General features: G+C 40.2%; 2 protein-coding genes across 5 annotated transcripts in view; one reads left to right on the forward strand and one right to left on the reverse strand.

Annotated features, from left to right (window-relative positions):
• Nucleotides 1-23,093, forward strand: part of NDUFB4 (NADH:ubiquinone oxidoreductase subunit B4) — a 62,956-nt gene extending 39,863 nt beyond the window's left edge. For 2 of the 4 annotated variants that reach the window (XR_006585088.1, XR_006585089.1), the window contains 2 exons: nucleotides 14,220-14,328; nucleotides 22,671-23,093. The gene's annotated coding sequence lies outside the window, so the exon portion shown is untranslated. The remainder of the gene's footprint in view (nucleotides 1-14,219; nucleotides 14,329-22,670) is intronic. The other 2 variants (XR_006585090.1, XR_006585091.1) reach the window with 1 other exon arrangement.
• Nucleotides 1-26,167, reverse strand: part of HGD (homogentisate 1,2-dioxygenase) — a 47,928-nt gene that overhangs the window by 15,689 nt on the left and 6,072 nt on the right. The window contains exons 3-8 of the mRNA XM_006936082.4: nucleotides 25,527-25,615; nucleotides 21,471-21,576; nucleotides 4,568-4,627; nucleotides 2,786-2,877; nucleotides 1,606-1,640; nucleotides 714-793 (exon numbers count right to left, since the gene is read on the reverse strand). Of these exons, the coding sequence (XP_006936144.2) occupies nucleotides 714-793; nucleotides 1,606-1,640; nucleotides 2,786-2,877; nucleotides 4,568-4,627; nucleotides 21,471-21,576; nucleotides 25,527-25,615 (462 nt within the window). The remainder of the gene's footprint in view (nucleotides 1-713; nucleotides 794-1,605; nucleotides 1,641-2,785; nucleotides 2,878-4,567; nucleotides 4,628-21,470; nucleotides 21,577-25,526; nucleotides 25,616-26,167) is intronic.

Below are 26,167 nucleotides of genomic sequence, written 5' to 3' on the forward strand. Positions count from 1 at the left end.
GTCTGTTGAGGTATGTTTGAGAGGTGACCAGCTCAAAGATGAGTTAAAACGAAAAATTTAGGGCGTCTGGGTGGCTCAGTCAGTTAAGCATCTACCTTCGGCTCAGACCATGACCTCATGGTTCCTGAGTATGAGCCCAGCATCGGACTCTCCTGTCCACGTGAAGCTCGCTTTAGATGCTTTAGACCCTTTCTCTCTGCCCCTCCCCCCACTTGCGCATGCTCTTTCTCTCTCAAAAATAAATAAAAACTTTTAAAAAATTAAAAATAAATAAATAATTACTTAAAACAGACAAACAAAAAAGGAAAAGTATAACTCCTAATCACATCTATGACCCAAACCAATTCTAATCTAATCTCTCATTGGACTCAGAGATCCCAGTGCTCTGATATAGCCACATTTTTAAGAAATTAATCTTCACTGTACCCCCTTCCCCAATCCATGTGAACAGAACCCTGTCTAAAGTATATATAAGTATTTCGGAAAGCAAATTGACAATGCTCTTTGCTTTGTGATGATGTCTTATTTTAAAACAAACCAGGCACCCAAGCCTGCTTACCCTTCGGCACAAGAGCCTTCTGCATGACTAAAACTCCCTCTCCTTGCTTAGACACGATCCACCAAGAAATTTTAGAGTTGGAAATAACAGCAGCTGCAACATCTGATTGCTCCCAAATTAGGGAGAGGCAAGGGAGAGGGGACACATCACCAACCTGAATGACGCAGATCTCATTGGGCTGCACAAGCATCTTGCCAAACTCAGTGTAAATGAGAAGTTTCCCTTTCTGGGGAACTAACAAAAAAGACAGGGCGGCAGTGAGCAATTCTTCCCATGTGAGGACCACTTCATGAAGAGCAAAAGGCTTAAGGGCTGCATTTGATTTTTCATTCCAAAAGAAAAGAGCTTTATTGAGTCTCATGGAGGGAAATGGATATTCTGACAACTTAGGTTAGGAATTTTACTACCTAGAAGAAAGTGAAAGAAAAAAGTTGACTCTGTTTACTCTTGGTTGCCAGGAAAAGAGTTTGTATACGCACAGTTTTGTGGATTGACCAAAAAGGGCAGCAGAAATAGGATGGAAAACCACTCATTTCTGGTAGTTCCAGCAAGAGTCTGGCATTTGCATATCTAATGTCTACACCAAAATGTTGACTTCAAAATATCAATACTGAAACCATCAAATAGAATAGGCAGACCAAAGAAATCTCTAACAGACATTCTGTTTTAGATGGCATCATGAAAATTTCTATTTAAACTGCAGATATCGATAACAGATGGTATATTATTGAGTGGGTTTGAAGGCAAATAGAGTTATCTTAGTAAATTAATCACAGGTTGGTATTACTCTTTATTTCCTTTCAGTTGCCAGATCTCCCATGTTATAAAGGCCCAGCAGAGATAGGCAAAGGCAGAGAGACTATGGAATAGAGCAGGGGCTTTGAGGTACACCAGGAATCTGTTCCAGACCACCAATGACCTCTAGACCTCAGTCTGCAGATTGGACTACATAAGACAGACTGAAGGATAAAGGAAAATAATATGTATAAAATAGAAAAGTAGCTTGTGATTGGGGACCAGTTCACAGTGAAATCTGCAGAACTTACCAATCAAGAAGTCCCCATCTGAATTGTAAAAACATCTGAAACATAAAGAATAATTCCTGTGATTTTTCAGTTTTAACAATGTTCAGACAAATTAACTCACACCACAAAATTGTTTACTACCCACCATGTGCCAGGCTCAGTACTGGGTATAAACTGGTGAGTAAAATGACCCAATCTCTGCACTCATGCAGCTTATAGTCAGGAAGCTTACAGTAGGAAGTCAGATAGCAATCAAATAATTATAGAATATCATCATAAACTGTCATGGCACTATGAAAGTCAAGTTCAGGAGAATGGAAGAAAAATGAACCTGTTCTAATGGGAGGGGTCAGCAAAATCTTCCCTGAAGAAAAGATATTTGACCTGAGATTTGGAGGAATTATCTAGGCAAGAGTTTGGGGAGTGGGGAGAACATTCCAGACAGAAACAACAGCACATGCAAATAAATGCTGTGAGGCAGGAGAACACATGGCAGGTTGAAAGAACTGTATGAAGACTACTGTGGCTCAAGTGAAAAGAGAGAAGGTGGAATGATGTGAGGCTGGACCCAAAGGTACATCTTCAGTGCTTTGTCATGGCTCAGAGAATTTAAATGACTTGCCCAAGATTACTCAGCTAGGAAGAGTGGAATTGGGTTTGGATGTAACATTCTGGTTCCAGAGGTAGAGTGCAAAACTGCCATGAGATTCTGCTTCCCCAAGAAAAGGCAGAATGCCATTTATATATTTTTCTGGTTCAAAAATTTAAGCTCCTCTGTTGAGGAATGTTAAGTTTGCACAATTATTACCTGAAGCCAAAGCCTGTCAGCTTGACCTACCACCAACTTGTGGCCCTTAATGGCTTCTCATGCAGTATGACTTTGGCCTCAAAAACAGTCCTGGGGAACTTTAAGAAATTAGAGATATTCTGACCCAAACCTGGTTAAAGTCAAAATGCCTCTTGGACTACTCCACCTTCCCAATGCCCATCGTCTGTTTTCTATTTACATTGTTATGTGACATTTTTGTTTATGTTACAGGAGTCAGTCAAGTTTGAAGCCCTCACTTATTTTTATTAATTAATGTATATCAATGTTGCTCTGGGGAAAATACAATAACATAAAACAACAACCTGGCTTTCACCCTCTCACCTATAGCTCTTAGGGAATGGGGATGTTCTGCCCCAGTACTGAGCCACTTACCTGTTCCCCATGGAGGTGTTACACAGGAAAATATGGATGGCAAGCCCATTGTTAGACTTTATGTCTCCAGCTCCACACAAGGTATGCAGGCCCTGGGAGAGACCGCAGGAGAAGGAGGGGTGAATGTGAGTATTGTCCAAGACGCCAGCCCTCCTCCTGGTCCCTGAGAGCCATGTGGCAAGGTTTTACCAGGGTCTGCCCTGTGGGACAAGTGAGACATTTGGGGTCCAGCCTGCCTCTGGGGAGCCTGAGATTCACTGTTTATGTTTAGTAGGTGGTGGCTCACCCTATTTGCCAGCCATGGCCCTAGATTTGGACTGTCTCAGTGGCTAAGATCACTTTACTTGGCATTTTATCAGTTTTGTGCTTAAGATCAATCTAGAGGAGAGTTTCTTTTGGAGGTAAAACTAGGCACCTAGGAGGCCTAGGGAGGAAGGTTGCCACATCAGTGTCCCCCAAATACACCTTACCATGTAGGCAGCCCCGTGCTTATACATAGGGTCAGCCCTATTTTTTCCAGAACAGGGAAGTGGAAGCATTCTGACCAACTGTAATCCTCTCTGCTGATAATCCACAGTCCAAGAAACCTTAACACCTGGGTCTTCTCAAAACTCTCAGCCCCAACCTGCAGATGAGAAGCCTGAAAGGAGGGAGCTCTGCTCCTTCAGATATCCACAATTCACCCACAGTGGGGGATTTATTTTAGTATTTTAACTCAGTTTGCCAGTTTGGGGTCTATTTAGATGAGTCTACACAGAGCTTGGAGCATTGAATATAGACAAGGAATTTGCATGATCCAGAAAATTTGGCTTATGGCTGGGCACCTGGACTCTCCCTAAGTAAGCCATTGGCTGAGGTTGGTCTACAAAGGCCTCCACTGGCTTCTTTGAGCCCCTCCTTATTGTAGCTCCCTTCCTTCTCCCCTACAATGTTTGCTCTGAGCACAAGTGTTCCAATACTCCCAGTCCTTATAACTACCAAGCAGAACTTGTGACCAGCATTGCATTAACTAGAGTTGTCGACCTGAGTTGATGCTATTCTAGCCCAAGGGTCCATTTCAGAAAGTTCATGAACTTGGATGGGGACAAAATTATATATTTATTTTGACTAATCTCTGAAATGTATCATTCGCTTCAATTAATATGAATGTAAGCAAAAACCCACAGAAATATTAGAAGTGCCTGTAACCTTTCCACTGATAGAAATCATGGGTTCTTTATATCACATTATAGTTATTATGGCTATTCCAGAGTATCATTTATGTTCATACTTCTAACAACCATAGTTATTAGATATTTTCATAGATCTTGTGATGTAGTGCATTAATAAGGAAGCATATATGTTACTATAAACCAAACCAAATTTGTTATTTTAATATGTTAATCATTGTATTTCAATATAATCAGCTTCTTTGTAATTTTATGGAATTTATTTTATGCATTTAAAAATACAAGATTTGCCAGACTATTAAAGGAGTCCATGGGGGGAAAAAGGCTAAGAACCCTTTTCTAGCCAAAAACAAAAAACCTCAGGTAGGCCAATGCTCAATTTCCACTGGCCATTCAGAGATGTTGTAAATAGCTTACCAGTGCCCTTTGGTGTCAGGGGCCATATGGTGCCTAAGTAAGACATCGCTCGGCCAGCCCTGAAAACAGAGGCAGGTGGTTCTGTCTCTGCTGCCTGCCTCTAAGTCTGCTTCTGCTTGGCATTCAGCCTGAAGATGGCTGGATCACTCACTGGGGAAGAAAGAGCAGAGGGCAGGTGTGGATGCTGTTGACTTACACTCACAAAGTCCACTTTCTTCTGAGACGTTTTTGGAATCTCAAATGGTTTCCATCGAAGCTGGAAAAAAGATACACATAACAGGAAAATTATTTTAGAAGGGGAAACCATAGACTTTCTAAACAAATAGCATCGACTACACAGAGAAAGGACAGCTGTTTCTTCTGTGTGGCTCTGACTACTTGTAATTTTGTTCTTTTACAATTAATGATTACCCATTATTTCCTAAAGGGTCTCAGTTGGGTTCTCTGTGTGTATGCAGTGTGTGTGTGTATGTGTGTTTAACCTATATGTATATATATTGTTTTCATTCTTTAGCACTTTAAATTTAAAAAAAAATAAAAAAAGATCATTGCTTCTTATTTCAGAAGCTGTTTGTTTCCCTTAACATTTTTCTCAGGCACATCAGTGAGTTTTGACTGATGCTGCTTTTTCTGCTATTTATAATCGGCTTCCTTTCCTGGCATGCCAGCCTCTCTGTGTGGGCTCCTGACACTGCAGGGGAAGGTTCTGCTTCTACTTCCAGCCCTGGGAGGTTTGAATTACTTCTTTAAGAGAAAGAGAAAGCACCCAACTGAGGCTGGATTTAGTAAATGCAGCACCAAGGTTCAATTTCTTCACCAAACCCCACGTTTGTCTCCAGGCTGCCTGACAGTTCAGTTTAAATCACAACAACCTTTAATTTAATAATGAAATGATCTAAGGAAGTTGGGGAGAAAAATCAGCAGGTCTAGGACCTACTAGAAGTGTTGGCCCAGCACTTATTAATCAATTTGGCAGCAAGCCTGACCTAGCCAGGCTGGCAGCGGATAAACTGAGGAGCCTCAGGACATTGCATGGGGTGACCTGTGTCCCGATGGCTGGCTCCACTGGCTGTGGCACCTGGTCAATGCAGGTGAGGCAGGGCCTCTGCTCGGTCATGAGGCTCAGCTCATTTTGTATTTCAGAAAGGCAGCCAAGTGGGAAAGGAAGCAGCAAGTGGAAAAGTTGGCACTGGGATTATTCTGTCTCTCTGACATACACAGTTGGGCAGGAGTCTTTATTTTTTAAAAGCAAAGCAGAATTATCTCATTTGGGGACTACTTAAAAAGGTTGTAAAATGTTGATTTGAAAGACATTGTTGAAATCATGTCTCAGAAAGAAGGAAAAGGTTTAGGACGAATTCCTTTAAAGATGATGTTTTCTGGGGCAGGAGGGAGAACCTGAGAGCAAGGATCTAGGAAAGGGTTTCTCAACCTTGGCACTACTGACACTTTGTATTGGATAATTCCTTGTTGTGGGAGGCTGTCCTATGTAGTGTGGGATGTGTGGCCGCATCCCTGACTGCTACTCACTAGATGCCAGTAGCAGTCCCCCAAGTTGTAGCAACCAAAAATGTCTCCGTATGTTGTCACATGTCATCTGGGGGACAAATTTCCCCTGGTTGAAAACCACTGACCTGGGAGGATAGTCCCCTGACATTATGAAGGGCCACAGCTAAGCACTGCTAGTTTTTTGAGAGGAGGTTCTGATCTACTACTAACCACTACATGCTGCTTCCCTCTATAGTAGCAGTGTGCAGAGTTTCTAAACCCAGGAAGATTGCCTGGAAGATTAGACTACTGAGCATCTTTGTCTCAAGAAGAGTTATTATTTCAGATTTCCCAATGGAAGGGATTTAACCATCAGATCAATGATTGCCTGGGTAACCTTTAGACCTATCCAGAGATTCTAAACCTGCTTACCCATAAGTCACCCAGAAGGTCTTTGAGACCCAAGACCAAATTAGATCAGAATCTGTTCAGTATTTTATAAAAGCTCTTCTAATGGGGCAGCTACAGTTTAAGAATTGGCACACCCAGCCAGAGATTCTGTGATTCTCATATTGCTGAACCAAGCATCATGTTCAGAAAAGTCCACTAAGTCAACCAATCAACCAATTAATCAGTCAACTAAATTGTGGTACTTTGGCCAGATGTGGCAGTAACATGCCAGCTACCAAACAGCAAGAATGTTTAAATAATATAAGGATTTATACACCTAAGAAAAAAGAGCAAGAACAGAGAACTCCCTTCAGACGTAACTTGAATCGATCTTCTGCACGACATATCATAGTGAAACTGGCAAAATACAAGGATAAAGAGAAAATTCTGAAAGCAGCAAGGGGTAAACGTGCCCTAACATATAGAGGGAGACCTATAAGACTTGTGACGGATCTCTCTTTTAAAACTTGGCAGGCCAGAAAGGATTGGCACGAGATCTTTAATGTGCTGAACAGAAAAAATATGCAGCCGAGAATCCTTTATCCAGCAAGTCTGTCATTTAGAATAGAAGGAGAGATAAAGGTCTTCCCAAACAAACAAAAACTGAAGGAATTTGTCACCACTAAACCAGCCCTACAAGAGATCCTAAGGGGGACCCTGTGAGACAAAGTACCAGAGACATCGCTACAAGCATAAAACATACAGACATCACAATGACTCTAAACCCGTATCTTTCTATAATAACACTGAATGTAAATGGATTAAATGCGCCAACCAAAAGACATAGGGTATCAGAATGGATAAAAAAACAAGACCCATCTATTTGCTGTCTACAAGAGACTCATTTTAGATCCGAGGACACTTTTAGATTGAGAGTGAGGGGATGGAGAACTATTTATCATGCTACTGGAAGCCAAAAGAAATCTGGAGTAGCCATACTTATATCAGACAAACTAGACTTTAAATTAAAGTCTGTAACAAGAGATGAAGAAGGGCATTATATAATAATTACAGGGTCTATCCATCAGGAAGAGCTAACAATTATAAATGTCTATGCGCCGAATACCAGAGCCCCCAAATATATAAAACAATTACTCATAAACATAAGCAACCGTATTGATAAGAATGTGGTAATTGCAGGGGACTTTAACACCCCACTTACAGAAATGGATAGATCATCTAGACACACGGTCAATAAAGAAATAAGGGCCCTGAATGACACATTGGATCAGATGGACTTGACAGATATCCTGAGAACTCTACATCCCAAAGCAACAGAATATACTTTCTTCTTGAGTGCACATGGAACATTCTTCAAGATAGATCATATACTGGGTCACAAAACACCCCTTCATAAGTATACAAGAATTGAAATTATACCATGCATACTTTCAGATCACAATGCAATGAAGCTTGAAATCAACCACAGGAAAAAGTCTGGAAAACCTCCAAAAGCATGGAGGTTAAAGAACACCCTACTAACGAATGAGTGGGTCAACCAGGCAATTAGAGAAGAAATTAAAAAATATATGGAAACAAACGAAAATGAAAATACAACAATCCAAACGCTTTGGGATGCAGCGAAGGCAGTCCTGAAAGGAAAATACATTGCAGTCCAGGCCTATCTCAAGAAACAAGAAAAATCCCAAATACAAAATCTAACAGCACACCTAAAGGAAATAGAAGCAGAACAGCAAAGGCAGCCTAAACCCAGCAGAAGAAGAGAAATAATAAAGATCAGAGCAGAAATAAACAATATAGAATCTAAAAAAACTGTAGAGCAGATCAACGAAACCAAGAGTTGGTTTTTTGAAAAAATAAACAAGATTGACAAACCTCTAGCCAGGCTTCTCAAAAAGAAAAGGGAGATGACTCAAATAGATAAAATCATGAATGAAAATGGAATTATTACAACCAATCCCTCAGAGATACAAACAATTATCAGGGAATACTATGAAAAATACTATGAAAAATTATATGCCAACAAATTGGACAACCTGGAAGAAATGGACAAATTCCTAAACACCCATACTCTTCCAAAACTCAATCAGGAGGAAATAGAAAGCTTGAACAGACCCATAACCAGCAAAGAAATTGAATCGGTTATCAAAAATCTCCCAACAAATAAGAGTCCAGGACCAGATGGCTTCCCAGGGGAGTTCTACCAGACGTTTAAAGCAGAGATAATACCTATCCTTCTCAAGCTGTTCCAAGAAATACAAAGGGAAGGAAAACTTCCAGACTCATTCTATGAAGCCAGTATTACTTTGATTCCTAAACCAGACAGAGACCCAGTAAAAAAAGAGAACTACAGGCCAATATCCCTGATGAATATGGATGGAAAAATTCTCAATAAGATACTAGCAAATCGAATTCAACAGCATATAAAAAGAATTATTCACCATGATCAAGTGGGATTCACTCCTGGGATGCAGGGCTGGTTCAACATTCACAAATCAATCAACGTGATACATCACATTAATAAAAGAAAAGATAAGAACCATATGATCCTGTCAATCGATGCAGAAAAGGCCTTTGACAAAATTCAGCACTCTTTCTTAATAAAAACCCTTGAGAAAGTCGGGATAGAAGGAACATACTTAAAGATCATAAAAGCCATTTATGAAAAGCCCACAGCTAACATCATCCTCAATGGGGAAAAACTGAGAGCTTTTTCCCTGAGATCAGGAACACGACAGGGATGCCCGCTCTCACCGCTGTTGTTTAACATAGTGTTGGAAGTTCTAGCATCAGCAATCAGACAACAAAAGGAAATCAAAGGCATCAAAATTGGCAAAGATGAAGTCAAGCTTTCGCTTTTTGCAGATGACATGATATTATACACGGAAAATCCGATAGACTCCACCAAAAGTCTGCTAGAACTGATACATGAATTCAGCAAAGTCGCAGGATACAAAATCAATGTACAGAAATCAGTTGCATTCATACACTAACAATGAAGCAACAGAAAGACAAATAAAGAAACTGATCCCATTCACAATTGCACCAAGAAGCATAAAATACCTAGGAATAAACCTAATCAAAGATGTAAAAGATCTGTATGCTGAAAACTATAGAAAGCTTATGAAGGTAATTGAAGAAGATATAAAGAAATGGAAAGACATTCCCTGCTCATGGATTGGAAGAATAAATATTGTCAAAATGTCAATACTACCCAAAGCTATCTACACATTCAATGCAATCCCGATAAAAATTGCACCAGCATTCTTCTCGAAACTAGAACAAGCAATTCTAAAATTCATATGGAACCACAAAAGGCCCCGAATGGCCAAAGTAATTTTGAAGAAGAAGACCAAAGCAGGAGGCACCACAATCCCAGACTTTAGCCTCTACTACAAAGCTGTAATCATCAAGACAGCATGGTATTGGCACAAAAACAGACACAAAGACCAATGGAATAGAATAGAAACCCCAGAACTAGACCCACAAACATATGGCCAACTCATCTTTGACAAAGCAGGAAAGAACATCTAATGGAAAAAAGACAGTCTCTTTAACAAATGGTGCTGGGAGAACTGGACAGCAACATGCAGAAGGTTGAAACTAGACCACTTTCTCACACCATTCACAAAAATAAACTCAAAATGGATCAAGGACCTGAATGTGAGACAGGAAACCATCAAAACCCTAGAGGAGAAAGCAGGAAAGACCTCTCTGACCTCAGCCGTAGCAATCTCTTACTCGACACATCCCCAAAGGCAAGGGAATTAAAAGCAAAAATGAACTAGTGGGACCTCATGAAGATAAAAAGCTTCTGCACAGCAAAGGAAACAACCAACAAAACTAAAAGGCAACCAACGGAATGGGAAAAGATATTTGCAAATGACATATCAGACAAAGGGCTAATATCCAAAATCTATAAAGAGCTCACCAAACTCCACACCCGAAAAACAAATAACCCAGTGAAGAAATGGGAGAAAACATGAATAGACACTTCTCTAAAGAAGACATCCAGATGGCCAACAGGCACATGAAAAGATGTTCAGCGTCGCTCCTTATCAGGGAAATACAAATCAAAACCACACTCAGATATCACCTCACGCCAGTCAGAGTGGCCAAAATGAACACATCAGGAGACTCTAGATGCTGGCGAGGATGTGGAGAAACGGGAACCCTCTTGCACTGTTGGTGGGAATGCAAATTGGTGCAGCCGCTTTGGAAAACAGTGTGGAGGTTCCTCAGAAAATTAAAAATAGATCTACCCTATGACCCTGTAATCACACTGCTAGGAATTTACCCAAGGGATACAGGAGTACTGATGCATAGGGGCACTTGTACCCCAGTGTTTATAGCAGCACTCTCAACAATAGCCAAATTATGGAAAGAGCCTAAATGTCCATCAACTGATGAATGGATAAAGAAATTGTGGTTTATATACACAATGGAGTACTACATGGCAATGATAAAGAACGAACTATGGCCCTTTGTAGCCACGTGGATGGAACTGGAGAGTGTGATGCTAAGTGAAATAAGCCATACAAAGACAGATACCATATAGTTTCACTCTTATGTGGACCCTGAGAAACTTAACAGAAACCCATGGGGGAGGGGAAGGGGGGAAAAAAAAAGAGGTTAGAGTGGGAGAGAGCCAAAGCATAAGAGACTGTTAAAAACTGAGAACAAACTGAGGGTTGATGGGGGGTGGGAGGGAGGGGAGGGTGGGGGATGGATATTGAGGAGGACACCTTTTGGGATGAGCACTGGGTGTTGTATGGAAACCAATTTAACAATAAATTTCATATATTGAAAAATAAATAAATAAATAAACATTAAAAAAAAGAAAAAAGCAAGAGAAACAAATAAGAGAAAAAAGGAGAAAGAAAGAAAGAAAGAAAGAAAGAAAGAAAGAAAGAAGAAGGGAAGAGAAAGGAGAGAGAGAAGAAATTCCAGTAATAGGAGAACTGTCTGATTCGTTGCACTGAAACAACACCTTTGTAGATCTTACTGAAATTGAAATACCTGTTGTGGGTAGAAATAAAATCCTGACCCCTAAATTAGAGGTTTGTCTTTTGTGAGTGGGAAAAACTGAACCAGAGAGGTTGAGAAGTTGGTTGGGTGGTTTGTGCTGGTCAGTTTTTCAGTTTTCTGTAGCATATCAGCTCTCAAGTCATGAGGAGAGAGCTGGGGGAGGCAGGTGTAAAGGCACCTGTATGATGATGTGCGGAGCATGGCTTCAACAGGACCCACATACTAGATGAGGAACTACTTCCTTCATACTACCTTGAAGAACCTTCTCTAATGCACAAAATAATACCCTTCAAATGATAGAGATGGTGTGGGAAAGAAGTAATTTATCTGCTGAGTCTGATGGCAGTAGATTGCACAGGGTCTATACTCAATGTATTATGAAGGATAATAAAAGCTCAAGCTGGTTCTGATAAACCCAGTGCCAACAAGAAGAAGCTTTTGATCTTCAGGCTAGAGATTTGTGTCAGGAGCTTCAGTATAATATGTTGTTGAATGCGAGGAGGGAGATTTGGGGAGAGGATAAACGGGAAGAACCCATGAAGTGGAGGGTAGAAATATCTCTTGCTAAAGCTAGATGTTGAGCTTAATTTCATGGTGTGGAAAAATAACCCACTGATCCAAGGCCAGCCCAAGGGGGCTGTGCGTTGGGCTGAGCCAGGGAGGAGACCTGGATCCTGCTACTGCCTGTTTCCATTTATTCTGTGGCCTCAGTCAAGTAATTTTCTCTTTCTGCATTTTGTATCTCTTCTTGCATATAACAGTGGCGTGCTAGAGGAAACTATAATTCCAGAATTCTCTTCAGAGAGGAGCTTCTGAAAGTGATAAAGAGTGCTTGTTAATTGATTTAGTCCCATAAATTTTTTAACAATTTTATTCTATATATTATTGCTAAATAACACCCCCCCCCCAGAATTTAATTATTAAACTTTTCAAAAACAGTGAAAATCAATTATAGTACCCAATGCAATGCCTTGACTATAGAAGATATTAATAAATTTCTTTTGAATGATTGAATCTATGAATAAATAAATATGAGGCACTAAGAACATTACCAAAATGTCAAAGAATAAGACTAAAGCAAATTTGTAAGATTACTTGGGTCAAATGACATTCAGGCAATAGTTAGTAAGTTGGCAAACATTTCTAAAAGTCCAAAGATGTTTTTCTAGAATGTAAGTCAATTTTTATATGTGTGAGAAATCCTCAGTTCTTCCATATCCTTTCTGATTTTCTGTCTAGTTGTTCTGTCAATTGTTGAGAAAGAGATGTGGAAGCTTATAACTATAATTGTGAATTTATCCATTTCTCCTTTCAGTTCTAACATTGCTCCACATATTTTGTACTGTATTCTCCAAATTCCATTGGAAAATAAACTTTTACTTACTAGAAATGAGATGGTTAGAAATAATTTGAAAAGCATCTTCAAGGGAATTAAAAATTTAGAATTAGACACTAAAAAATGGATGCCTTTTAAGTTTATTTATTTTGAGAAAGAGAGAGAAACAGAGAGAGAGCATGAGCGAGGGAGGGGTAGAGAGAGAGAATCCCAAGCAGTCTCAGCACTGTCAGCACAGAGCCTGATGTGGTGCTTGATCTCACGACTGTGAGATCATGACCTGAACTGAAATCAAGAGTCAGATACTTAACCGACTGAGTGACTAAGCACCCCAGAATTAAATATTTTTTAAGGTCACCAAAGGAGAAAAACAGAGAATTAGTGGCAACATTTAGTGATCAAAATTTGAAATGCATACTCGAGAATGAAAAGAAAATTAGAGAATTGGCCTCAATGTTTCCAGAGTCAGAAGATCAGGAGTTGGACTGGATTAGAATGTCTGAATATCACTTTCAACACTAAGATTCTTTTATTTACTGAAATTTCCTCCAAAATTGCCTGGGACTCAATTAGATTGGATGAGTTAGATACTCTCAACAACAGTGGCTGACTAGAGATAGACATATCTTTAGAAGTCTATACCGTCCATCTAAGAATTTTGGAGTAACTTGTAGATACAGAGTGATCACAGTGTATAAGCAATTATTACGAGTAGGTGTGGGCTAGGAGAGGTCCGGGCTATTACTCTACAGTGAGTTTTAGTCCAGACTAGGGAAGGTGTGTGTATTTGTGTGTGGGGTAAATAAAATAAAACAGTGGCTCACTGAATTCTTCAGCAAATCTAGTAATTTAAGAGAAAAGCCAACATGATTTATGTGGAGAAAAATCAGGCTTTGAATGGCCCACTGGAGTTCTCTGAGATAATAGGCAAGAGCTCAGGTAAGGAGGATTCAAGTCACTATACTTTATTTAGACTTTCCAAAGTCTTTCGTGAAGCCACAAAAATGATGAGACTTCATGAGATTTGACTGACATTTTTTTCATAAATAGAAACCTGGATTCGCATTTGACCTTGCCCTTGAGTGTAAAACTAAGAGCATTATATCCATTACTCAGCACCTCATGTAGAGCAGGAAACATAGTAGTCACTCAATTAATATTTGTTGGATGACATTTAATTCTCACAACAACCTTCTGAGACACCTATGATTGTCATCTCTATTTTAGAAAGGAAAGAATTGGTGGTTTAGAGAAGTTTTCTCTGCTAAGAATGGATACCAACATTCTCTCAGTCTCTCTTAGTAACCTATACCCTGAGCCCTTTAATCTCATCCTATCTTGATTTGCTTCCCAAACTATTCGTGCTCTGCTTGGCTCCTGAACTCAGGGTTTGCCTTCCTTTAATGGTCTTAGACTTGGTCTTCCAATCTCACCCTTATTTACTGCTCCTTCAGTGCTAAGTTGCCCTGGGCCAATCTGACTCTTGGGACCCAAAACTTGCTAAGGTCCTGTGGTGTCAGTATTATTGTTCAAGTCCCTTATATTAATTCAATCAAATGACTGATTGGACCTCTCTGTGTGTCAGGTTTTATGCTAGGTGCTGGAGATAAACATGACAGTCTCTGCCCTTAGGGAATCTATTACAGAAGACCCTGGAAGTGTGGGCACTTTCTGATAGGAAAATAAGGAAATAGGTAAGTAGAAATGACTTTGGAAGAGAAATATAAACAGGAATGTTCACTCAAAGATGTTTCCTGACACAGAGTCTATTTAACATTCTTATACATGGGAAATAAAAGATATGCACAATGAAATAATCTGGTTTTCAGAAAGCTCCAACATCTTTCCAAGGAGTGAAATGTAAGCTGATGCAGATGTACTCTAAAAAGAGCCAGCAAGCTGTCCCAAAGGGCTGAAGGGAGCAAAGTGCACTGTAATATTGGTAAACACAAGTAAGTGAATTTAGGAAAATGCAACCTAGTCTGTTTATAGGATGATGGGATCTGAACTATCAGGGAGTCAAGTCAATAAATGCTTGTGATTCTACTCTTTGGAATAAGGCATGTGCTGAACACTTCAGGTCATATGAAGATGATGGAGACATAGATCCTATTCTCAAATACTCTGGGAAATATTGAAAGGGATAAATGAAGGAAGTGGTATTTAAGATGAGTCTTAAATTATGAGTGGGATTTGGACGAGTGAATATTTGTGAGGGAAAAAGAAAATTCCAGGTAGATGAAAGAGCATAAAGCACTACGGAAGAAAAACTTAGGGTATTGTTGCCCTGAAATGGCAGACGTTCCAATATGGCTGGTATGTAGGGGATATTAAAGAAAGTGGAGGATTTGAAAGATATGATAGTAAATTAGGGCTCTTAACTGCCTATCTTGGAAGGCTGTACAGGATGAAAAGAGGGAAGACAACTGTTTTCGGCTCGGGACATTGAGGAGATGAGGATTGTACTTAGCCATAATAATTATAATAGAAAAAATGGAAACACTCTATCTGACAATAGAGGAATTATCTTATAAACATACATTGGATTATGATGCCACATTAAAAATTATCTAGGGGTACCTGGGTGGCTCAGTCAGTTAAGCGTCCAACTAAGGTCAGTTAAGTTCAGGTCATGATCTCATGGTTTGTGAGTTCGAGCCCCACGTCGGGCTCTGTGCTGACAGCTCAGAGCCTGCAGCCTGCTTCAGATTCTGTGTCTCTCTCTGTCTCTGCCCCTCCCTGGCTCGTGCTCTGTCGTCTTTCTCTCAAATAAATATTAAAAAACAAAATTAAAAAAATTATCTATATTTGGGGCAGCTCAGTTGGTTGAGCTTCTGACTTGGGCTCAGGTCATGATCTCATAGTTCATGGGTTTGAGCCCTGCCTACATCAGGCTCTCTGCACACAGCACGAAGCCTTCTTTGGATCCTCTGTGCCCCTCTCTCTTTGCACCTCCCATGCTCACACTCTTTCTCTCTCTCTCTCTCTCTCTCTCTCAATAAATAAATAAATAATTTCAAAAAATTATCTATACTCAAGGAGTTTAAAAAGACATGGGAAAAGGCACAAAATATGTTTAAATTAAAAAAACACAATGTTAAACTGTATTACAGCATGATTTCATTATAGTTAATATATATGTAGCTGATTTTTTTCAATTGAGGTGTAGTTGACACACGTTACATTAGTTTCAGGTGTAAAACCTAGTGGTTTGTCAAGTCTATGTGTTATCCTATGCTCGCTGCAAGTGCAGCTACCATCTGTCACCATACAACACTATTACAATACCATTGACTATGTTCCCCATGCTGTGCCTTTTATCCCTATGACTTACTCATTTCATAATTAGGAGCCTATATCTGCTCCTCCCTTTCTCATTTTGCCCATTCCCCCACCTCTTTCCCCTCTGGCAACCATCAGTTTGTTCTCTGTATTTATGGGTCTGTTTCTGCTTTTTGTTTGTTTGTATAACTGATTTCTTAAACAGCATTGATACAAGATTATTTACAGCCCTTCCTCTGCCCTTCCCTACTCCTTTGGAAAATTGATTTGCCCATCCCCACTCCTCTCGGGTCTGGTGAACTGCATGCAGCCTCATCATACAGATCCATCTTTCCTGGGAGTTTCCTAGGAAAGGGGGTGGAGACCTACACTGTCCGTTCTTGCTCCAGAGGCAAAAGGGAGGGGAGGAAGACCAGAGTTGTGAACCAGCGGTGGGTGGGGCTGAGGAGCTTGGGGAGCGGTAGCTGAGAGAGGACTCTGGATGGAGGGGGCTGGAGTCTGGGGAAATTGGGGAAAGGGGAGTTTACCAAGTGTTCTTGTAGGTCACATATTGGGTATTCTTTAATGCTCTCCAGAGAAGCAAATGAAGATTGGAATTATTTTCAATTACTTTTGGTTTCTGGCTGCATAGGACCCAGATCTTATTTACATATATGCACCAAAACCAAGGCAAACCAAAACAAAACAAAACAAAACAAAAACCAAACCAAAACCAAAACTAAAAAACTGAAAAGAAAGAAACCGAAACATTAGAAGTGGTTAACTCTGCATTGATGCGATTATTGGGCATTAACACTTTTATGTAGGTTTTGAATATATTAATGGGGGTGCATTATTGTTTAAAATATATAATATAACATGTATGATATAAGTAGTTTCAATCGAGTGGTCTGGGCAGGCTGAACTGCAAAGGGTTAAGGAGTGAGTGGGGGTGATAAAGTGCAAGAAATATAGTGTGAATAGGAGAGACTTGGTCAAAAACTTAAAGAGGTGGGAAACCCAAGACATTTTTGCAGAGAGGGGGCTTTTAGGATGGTGAGATCTGAATAGTTTAACAAATTAAACAGCAAATACCCTGGGAGGGTATAGGTTTTGGAAACATTTTTGGTAATTTGCATGTCTTGGAGGCAAAGGAAATTTTATGGTTTGGTCTTCAATTAGCTATGAGGTGTTTATCACTTGGTCCAAATTATACTGGATGAGAACTAAGAGTTATTCCTTCAGCTGAGGCTTAACTGGCTCCAGTCTGGCTTTCCAAAAGTCCAAAGGTTAGGGCTGCAGTATTAAGAAAGATAAACTTTAAAGGACTCTGATTTTTAAAGGGGAATGTTGATTCAGGAATGCGAATTGAAATCTGCAAAATCACAGTTAAATTGGATGCAGATTTCTTTGTTAAATTCTGATATTCTCAAAGTTAGAGGAAGGTACATGATGAACAAAATTAGGTATATTTCTTATGAGAGATATTAATGGATTGGATGTGTTATGTCCACAGGTTGAATCTAAGTACACTCAAAAAAAGTTTGCAATAGGGGCGCCTGGGTGGCGCAGTCGGTTGAGCCTCTGACTTCAGCCAGGTCACGATCTCGCGGTCCATGGGTTCGAGCCCGGCGTCGGGCTCTGGGCTGATGGCTCAGAGCCTGGAGCCTGTTTCCGATTCTGTGTCTCCCTCTCTCTCTCTGCCCCTCCCCTGTTCATGCTCTGTCTCTCTCTGTCCCAAAAATAAATAAACGTTGAAAAAAAAAAGTTTGCAATAATTCTTAGACAATTGATTAAATAGATGCTAAGGGAAAATAAAGGTTTGAGGAACATCATCCTCAATCTTCCTGGGTAGGTATCAAAAATGACAGTGATGATAGCATATCCCACGATGCTCTCTTGGAGGAAACATTAGGTAATTCTTAAGTCTTCAAATTCCCAGAGATGACTAATGTGGGGAGTTGGTGAAGCTGATGAATTATTTATTTTGGTCTGTGACAGGTGAAGACATACCTACAATACAGACTTAAATGGGAAAGGACTGTCAGATGGGTACCTAATTATAATTGTCTTAGACTTTCTTTATGAGTCTAGTGTCCATATTTGGAAGAGGTTATAAGACGGGAAAAGTGATGAATGCAGATTGCTGTGGTTATTAATGAAGCGTAATTGGAAAGAGATATTAACTTGTCAAGAAGGTGTAAATGAAAAGACAAAAAGATCAATGCAGCATGAACAGCTAGGATGTGTGTATCAGGGCAAAGGAAGTAGGATGGCAGGGGAGGTAAGTCATGAACAAGAGGATGATAAACCACTACCTTGATGGAGCTGGTGCTCAGAGAGGCCCTGGTGAGTTCTGGGGCACAGCTGTCCCACCGTGTGTGAGCACAGGTCATAAATGGGAAAAGAGGAAATACTGGAGAAGAAAGTCATTCAGTGGCCACCATACAGAATGTGTTTGAAGGAATTCAAAACAGGGAAAAAGTATCAAGTTCAAGAAGTTCAAAGGGATGCTAGAATGAGAAACACAGAGAAGGGAGAGGAAACAAATACATATTGAGTGTCTACTACAAAGCAAGCAGAAACTGTTGATGCCTCTACATTAACTCAGACTTTTTAATGTAGTTGCCTCCAACTTCCCTTTCAAAGTGCTAACTAGTTATAAAACGATAAAATAATATACACAGACGGCATACTTGATGCTCACCTATGATGAGAGACTTCCATTTTTACTTTGTTAATTTCTACGTCATTTGAAGTTTTGTAAGTAAATATTATGTTTTTAACAAGACAAAACCAGAAAAATTCTATCAGAATGCGGTTAGCTTCCATAGATAAGCCACCTGTGCCACAAAATAATCACTATAACGGGGCGTATTCATGTTAAATAAAATGTATCAATAATTGGGGCTCCTGGGTGGCTCAGTCAGTTAAGTGTCTGACTTTGGCTCAGGTCATGAGCTCATGGGTTCATGAGTTTGAGCCCCACATTGGGCTCTGTGCTGACAGCTTGGAGCCTGGTTGGGTTTCTCTGCCTCGCTCTGTCTCTGACCCTCCTCCTCCCTCACTCTCTATCCCTCTCCCTTGAAATAAATAAACTTAAAGAAAAAGAAAATGTATCATTAATAGTTATAGAGATAATAATGTCTAATAAAAGGATATTACTGAGAATGTTACATATCATAGTCACATTTTCCTTAGGTTAGGCTTAAAACCTAACCCTCAACCCCTAATAAACTATATAAAATAACCATAAACCAATCTATAAAGACGTATTAAGGTTTTAGAGGTTTTGATGACTGGTGTGGGTGATATGAGCAGGCAGGGTCACTGAAACTTCCCACTCCTCCTTATTTACCACTAGTTATTTGACAGTTAATTCCCAAACATTTACCTATGGCCTTTTTCTATAATCCTTCTTTTAGTTTACTCAATTTAGTGTAGTTTGTTCTCAAATTTAGTGTACATAAGAATGACCATATGGGGTGGCATACAGAAAACCACGTATCCTTTAATTTATGGGTAATTCAAGGATTTTGCCCTTAATTTTTGTCTTACTTGCTGATTCTACAACCACCCTGTTCCTTTGTATGATATGAAAGTTGGCTCTACTTGAGAGAACTGTCAGAAACTTAATTGGCTATTCCCTATGTTGCCTGAAGAAAAGAATAGGGAAACTCTTGTGGCCCAAATACCCTTTCAACTTTCCCAAACTAGTGTATATTAAATGCTTAATTTATTTAGCCTGACCAGGAATCCTACCAAAGTACAGGTATCTGTCCTTTATATTTTCTAACAGAAGATAGAGTTCCATTATTAAGTAATCAGGTCTATTTATTGGTCAAAAACAAACAAGCATGACCATTGTAACTCTAAGAGAGAAATTAGAGAATTTGAGATGTAACCCATTGAGGAATCAAGTAGATTCCCAGAAAATGAGCGGTGACTTTCGCTAGAATGATTTCTGGCCCTTTCTGAGATGAGTGGGTGAACTAAATCGTTAAATGTGTGAGGTAAATGGTTAAATGAGGATGATCTGCCAGATGCATTCCTAACTTGAGGATGGGAGAGAAAGTGGTCAAATGGGATTGGATTAGGAGGCCAGGTGAGACTCAACGACGAGGCGGAGACGGAGACAGGGACCCCACGTTGGTTGTGCAAATTGTGTTCTGCACAAGAGCCCTGGCTGGAGGAAGGGGGAAGGGGCAGGAGAGGAAAATCTGGCTTTGGGTCTTGGCAGGGGACTGTGTCTGCAGGGTTGGGGGTTGGAGCAGGGGCTGACCTTTCCCATATGCTGAGAGGCAAAAATAGGCCCGTGGTGAATGGGGAGGATATTTGCTACATGCATTAAACTTCACACAAGTTTAAGGGTCAATTATTTAGATAACATATCCTGGTTGCAAAATGGCTGTGACATGGCTAAACTTTTGTTAACTTACATTTTGTTTTCCACTCCGAATGCCTCCCTTCCTGTCCCTGTTGGAGAAGGGTGAGTAGCATTCAAGCAGGTACTTAGTTCCCTGAGATTTCCATAATGAGGGAAAAGCTGGAGCAGAGCCGGAAACCAAAAGTAACTATGGCTATTCTGGCTTTTTTCTACAAAAAATATAAGCACTTAGGGGAAGGCGATTTGTAGGTACAGACATAATGTCTTGGTAACCCAAAAGGAGGTCACAGATTTCCTAGGGCTGTGGAAAGGGGAGAAAGAGAGAGAGACAGAGAGACAGAGAGACAGAGAGACAGAGAGACAGGGGCAGTGAAAGAGGGAGGGAGAGAATCCCAAGCAGGCTCTGCACTGTCAGGGCAGAGCCCCATGTGGGGCTCAATCTCATGAACTGAACCAAACTGTGAGATTATGACCTGAGCCGAAATCAAGTCAGACACTTAACTGACTGAGACATCCAGGCACCCCTAAAATAACATAAAATGAAAAAACATATTTACCTGAATATAAAACCCGAGATTTATTTGTACCACTGGTGCCTTTAAGTGAATATATCAAAATGGCTATATCAGAGTCATGGGTCTTGCCTCCTGTGTGCCAGGCATGTACTGTGTGAAGCATGTTCATACCTGTTCTTTCATGTAATCGTCACAACAGCACTGCATGGCAGATGTTGTGATCACCCCAGTTTACAGGTGAGATACCATGGCTCAAAGACCCAGCAAGTAAGTAGAGGAGCAGGGATGCAAACCCAGGTACGTTTTACTTCCTGCATTATATACCTGGTATCAGTGACATGTACCCAAGCTCAGAGACAATGGGAATATACTAGAGTTCTCAAAGGTAAAAAAACAAAAACAGAGCTCAGTCCGCTATAGCACTGGGTCCGCCTCATTACTGAAAACTGGGTATATAAACACACACACACACACACTCATTCATGCAGGTGAATTCCAGTTTTCCCAGCAAACAATTCCAAAATTCCCAGCCAAGTATGAGCAAAAGAACAGACACATACTAGCATTTATTTTTTACAAAGTGTCTAATTTCTCAAAGACCAAGGTTTGACCTAAATATTTATATTCAAGGCTTTGGATACCTGGTATGCACCAATTCACAGGACCATTTTACCTGGTTAGGGTCAGGATCAACTTCATCCCAGTTGTGAGTGACATGGCCTTGGTCAATGGACTCAAAGGGCTTGTGGGAAACTGAAGGTAGAATCCGATACAGCCAGCTGGGGGGGAAACAAGGACACATAAGCCTTAGGGTGGTGTTATTAGGGATACGCAGACTGGCTCAGGAAGTACCATCAGGAAGATGCTCAAGTCAACAACGATCTGTGGGCTTTAATGTGAGAAGCAATGACACAGCATCACTTCTTAATAGCCACTGCTGCCCATAGCCCTGGCCTCTTCCCACCTTTCCACTCTGCCCATTACTCTTCAAATTGAGCCTCTGGCTCTTGGTTGTTCCCATACTGACAAAACAATAAAGAATTGTCTTTTCCAATGACAACTATTAAGGAAGGGGAAGTATCTTGAGGGATATCTGTACAGGAAAATCCATAGAAAAGCATTAGTGTGTATACGTCATTGGACACTATTTCTTATTCTGGAAGGTGAGGACAATGAATCCTACATAGACTGAAAAAATATAGGGTGTTTCTTTGTTATTTTTGAAATATAAATTTTTTCTTTAAAATTATAAAAGCAGTACATGACTATGGTAGAAATAGTTCAAGAAATTCAAGAAATTCAAAAGTCCCTAAGGGTAAATGGTTCTTCCAATTTCTCCTCCAATTTCTTCAGGGCCAATTATCAGAAGCATCAGAGCCTAACAATGTTCTTATATATTCTCTCAGATATTACCAGTGCATATATAAACAAAATTGCCAAATCACTGTACCACTTTATTCTCACAACAATACTGTGTGAGTGACTGATGGCTCATGTCTTCACAAATAGGAGGCATTATTAAAAATGATTTTGGCCCTATAGGCAAAAAATAGTATTTCATTTTTATTTTGTATTTCCTTTATTATGAGTAAGGTCAAGAATCTGTATGTTTATTGGTTCTTTGTAATTCTTCTATGAATTACTTGTACAAGTCATTTACCATTTTTTTTTTATTGGGTTATGTGTCTTTTTGATACTAATTTGTAAGAGGTTTAGGACATTAACACTCTGTACTCCAAAATTATAAGATGATCTGTCCATATAGTCTTACAGTTAGTAATTTCTTTCTTTCTTTCTTTCTTTCTTTCTTTCTTTCTTTCTTTCTTTCTTTCTTTCTTTCTTTCTTTCTTTCTTTCTCTTTCTCCTTTTCAAGTTATCTGTGTATGTCAAGGTCTGAGCCAAAGATCTCCCTGCCAGGACCCAGATCTCAGGCTTCAGGAAGAGAAGATGCAGGAATCCTGAAGAGCACCAGGAGAAGAACCGTCCAGAAGTTGCGAGGGACACTGGAACTTGCTAAGTGGGACCCAAGTCCTTTCAGAGACCATTACTCTGGCAGTGTACAGAACAAAAAGGAACACTACTTCTGACAATGGGAGACTAGACCTGCTTAAACAGCCTCTGGCCCCTTAAACCCTAGGACAGTCTACTTCAAGGGGTGGAGTTTGCCTGGCCCTACACTGAACCATTTGGGAGATAAAAGGGCTAGATTGTCCAGGTTCCATTTGATTCCTCCAGTTCTAAATGATGTGACCTCTGACCTTGGACTTTATGCTTATGAATAAACCAAGCCTCTGTAGTTTCTAGTAGTTAAGGGCATGCATACATATCTAAGAAACAACTGTGTGACCCTGGGCAAGTTATGTTTCTCATCCTTATCTCCTAGGATTATTGTGAGGATTCAGAGTTTATGTATTTAGAGTGCCTGGAACATAGTAAGTTCTCACTTACTAGATATGTGTTGAATTGTCTGCCTACCCCTAATCATCTGGGTTTTTAAGATGGTCCAAATTTTCCACATTCTCTGTCCTGACTCTCCCCTCCTCAGTACCTGAGGGATCAGCTAACAATCTGATAAAAAGTAACCCTTGATAAGTATAATCTCTGAGAGTTTTGTGAGGCCCTCTACTCTGTGATTTAAATGAGAAGTGACTCACTGTAAGAATTCCAGGCTTACCTGGTTCTATCTTTCCACTGGGGATTTTGAGCATTTTCACAAAAATTATTGTGGATACCTTTGGAGAGTTCTAAACAGATGGGTGAGCCATGCCTAGTGTCCCTTGTTTTTTAGCTGTTTATAAAACTCCCCAGGCAGCACTACATTACCCTGGACAGAGATTTAATTCTGATTCAAGGAATGGTGCCAGCTTCTTAATGAAATGCCAACAGCTCCTTTTCAGCCTCCTGGAACAGAGCTAAGCTCCTGCTGCCTGAAGATATCACTGAATAATGGGGGTAGGCAGCAGAATCTGGAGTCCAGGTGTCCCATTATTGAATGGCCATAAAGTCAAGAACATAGTCATGGAGGCTAGGTTGTCATAAATTAAAATGAACAGGAATTGTCAGTGTTCCTTCCTTACCTTGACTGGAATTGCAGAGGGAGAGAGAGAGAGAGAGAGAGAGAGAGAGAGAGAGAGAGAGGTGATTAAACGATAATAGAATTAACCCCTGAGTTTTGACAAGTATGGGAAATGATCTCTTCTTCCCTCCATGCACATATCTGTCAAGACAGAAGCAGTATTGTTATGGATAGACGTAGTAGCATAGCACTTGCCATAGCTCACACTCAGTTCTCTGACAGCCTCCTACGGGTACCCTGTATTGGAGGGAGAAATACTACTATGCTGACAGTAATGGTGATTGGAATAATTAATGTTAATTGAGCACTCACCATGTGCCAGGCAATGTGCTAAGTACTTTATATGCACTCTTTCCTTTAATCCTCACCACAACTATGAAATAGGTACTATCGTCATCTCTTTGACAAATGAGGAACCATAGGCTCTGAGGGGGTAGATGACTTGCTCAAGGTCACACAGCTTAAAGGAGAAGGAGGCATGATTTAAACTCAGGGGACCTGACTTCAGAGTGGGCATAATTAACCACTAAAGACAACAACCTATCGTTTGTGTGGTCCATTGTGCTGTCGTAGTCACTACCTCATTTGCTCCCTAGGAGGAGACTGTGGAGGTAAAGCCAGTCCCATCCACTAAGCAGTACCAGACCAACTGCCCTCCTCCCCAAGTCTCCAAAATTAGGAGCACTCCTCTCCACAGATGCCCTAGCCTGACATTCCTATAGTTCGACACTACTTGTTTAAGTACAACACTTACTGCCTCCCCAAACCACAACATCTATTGTGTTCAACCTGCCCCATGGGAGTACATCAAGGGAGTGAGTTCATTGACCTGGCTTGTGGGATTAGAGGAAGCATGCAACATGACACATTTTGCTAATGAATGTGCTGGTTTCCATCAAAGGCAAATTCCAAAGAGTAAAAACCTTATTAATTCAAACCACAAGAGGCCATAATAGATGACCTTTCAACTGCCCGAGGTTAGTTATCCAATATTTTCATGCAAAGAAATAATATTTCTAGTCAGCTGAAGAAGATATTACACTGTAATTTTGAGTTACTCATTATTTAAAAACAAACAAACAAACAAACAAACAAATCAAAATTGAAAATTCAAGTGGACAACCCTTTGGGGAAGGCCAATTTACTGGGGACATTTCTTTTCTTTTAAAAAATTTTTTTTAGTTTACTTATTTTTGAGAGAGAGAGCACACGCATGAGTGGGGGAGGGGCACAAAAAGAAGGAGACACAGAATCTGAAGCAGGCTCCAGGCTCTGAACTGTCAGCGCAGAGCCTGACGCGGGGTTTGAACCCGTGAACCGCGAGATCATGACCTGAGCCAAAGTCGTATGATCAACTAACTTAGCCACACATGCACCTACTGGGGACATTTTCCTTTGGAGACAAGTGATAATTTGTAAATGGAGCTGGACATGTGTGTTTTCCAAGACTGTGCAGCTGCTTCCTTACTTTTTTCCACCAGTGACTTGATCCTAGCTGGAGACAAGCCCTCCCCTCACAATTACCAGAGTACAGCCTGTGAAAAGCAGAATCTTCGGCAGCCCTGGGAAGCGATGGCCCAGATGTAGGAGCCAGCATTAAGTACTAGTCATAAATCCCACAGCCTTCAGGTCAGAATTAATCTAATCCTGTACCTTCTCTTATTTGTGCTCCGTGGACAAGTGAAAGCCGATCCTGAGAGCTGCTCAGCATACAGGTTATAAGGGCAGACTTGAGGATTGTTCTAAAACAAAGGAAGCAATAAACAACATCACTCCAATCAGAAAAGCATCTCACCTTCCTGCAAACAATTCAGTGGGGGAATTCTGTCCTGGATGAGGATGCTCTGGTCCACTGCACAAGACCATCTTCAACCCATATATACTTTTTGTAACAACTGTTTAGGTGACTTTCCTCGTGTTTAGAAAAGCAATACACGTGTAATACAGAACATTTATAAAATATAACCCATGATCTCACCATCCAGAAATAACCCAATGTTGTCACACTGGTACATTTCCTTCCATTCTTATCCTCCAAAATAAGGATCCAATGATGGATGATGTGTGTAGTCCTATAATGATCACGAAATTTTTTTTGGTGGAAGAAACACTATATCATGAGCAATTTTTTCATGCCATAAAATATTCTTTAAAATTTTTGAAAATATTTTGTATGCCATACTTTTGTTATTGTAACCAACACTAGTGTAAACATCTTTGTGGATCCATTTTTAGGACTGATTATTTTCTCATCATTGTCATAACTCATGCCATTTAAGAGAACTATAAGGAAG

The sequence above is a fragment of the Felis catus genome, chromosome C2 (assembly GCF_018350175.1).
Source record: "Felis catus isolate Fca126 chromosome C2, F.catus_Fca126_mat1.0, whole genome shotgun sequence".
Classification (NCBI taxonomy): Eukaryota; Metazoa; Chordata; class Mammalia; order Carnivora; family Felidae; genus Felis; species Felis catus.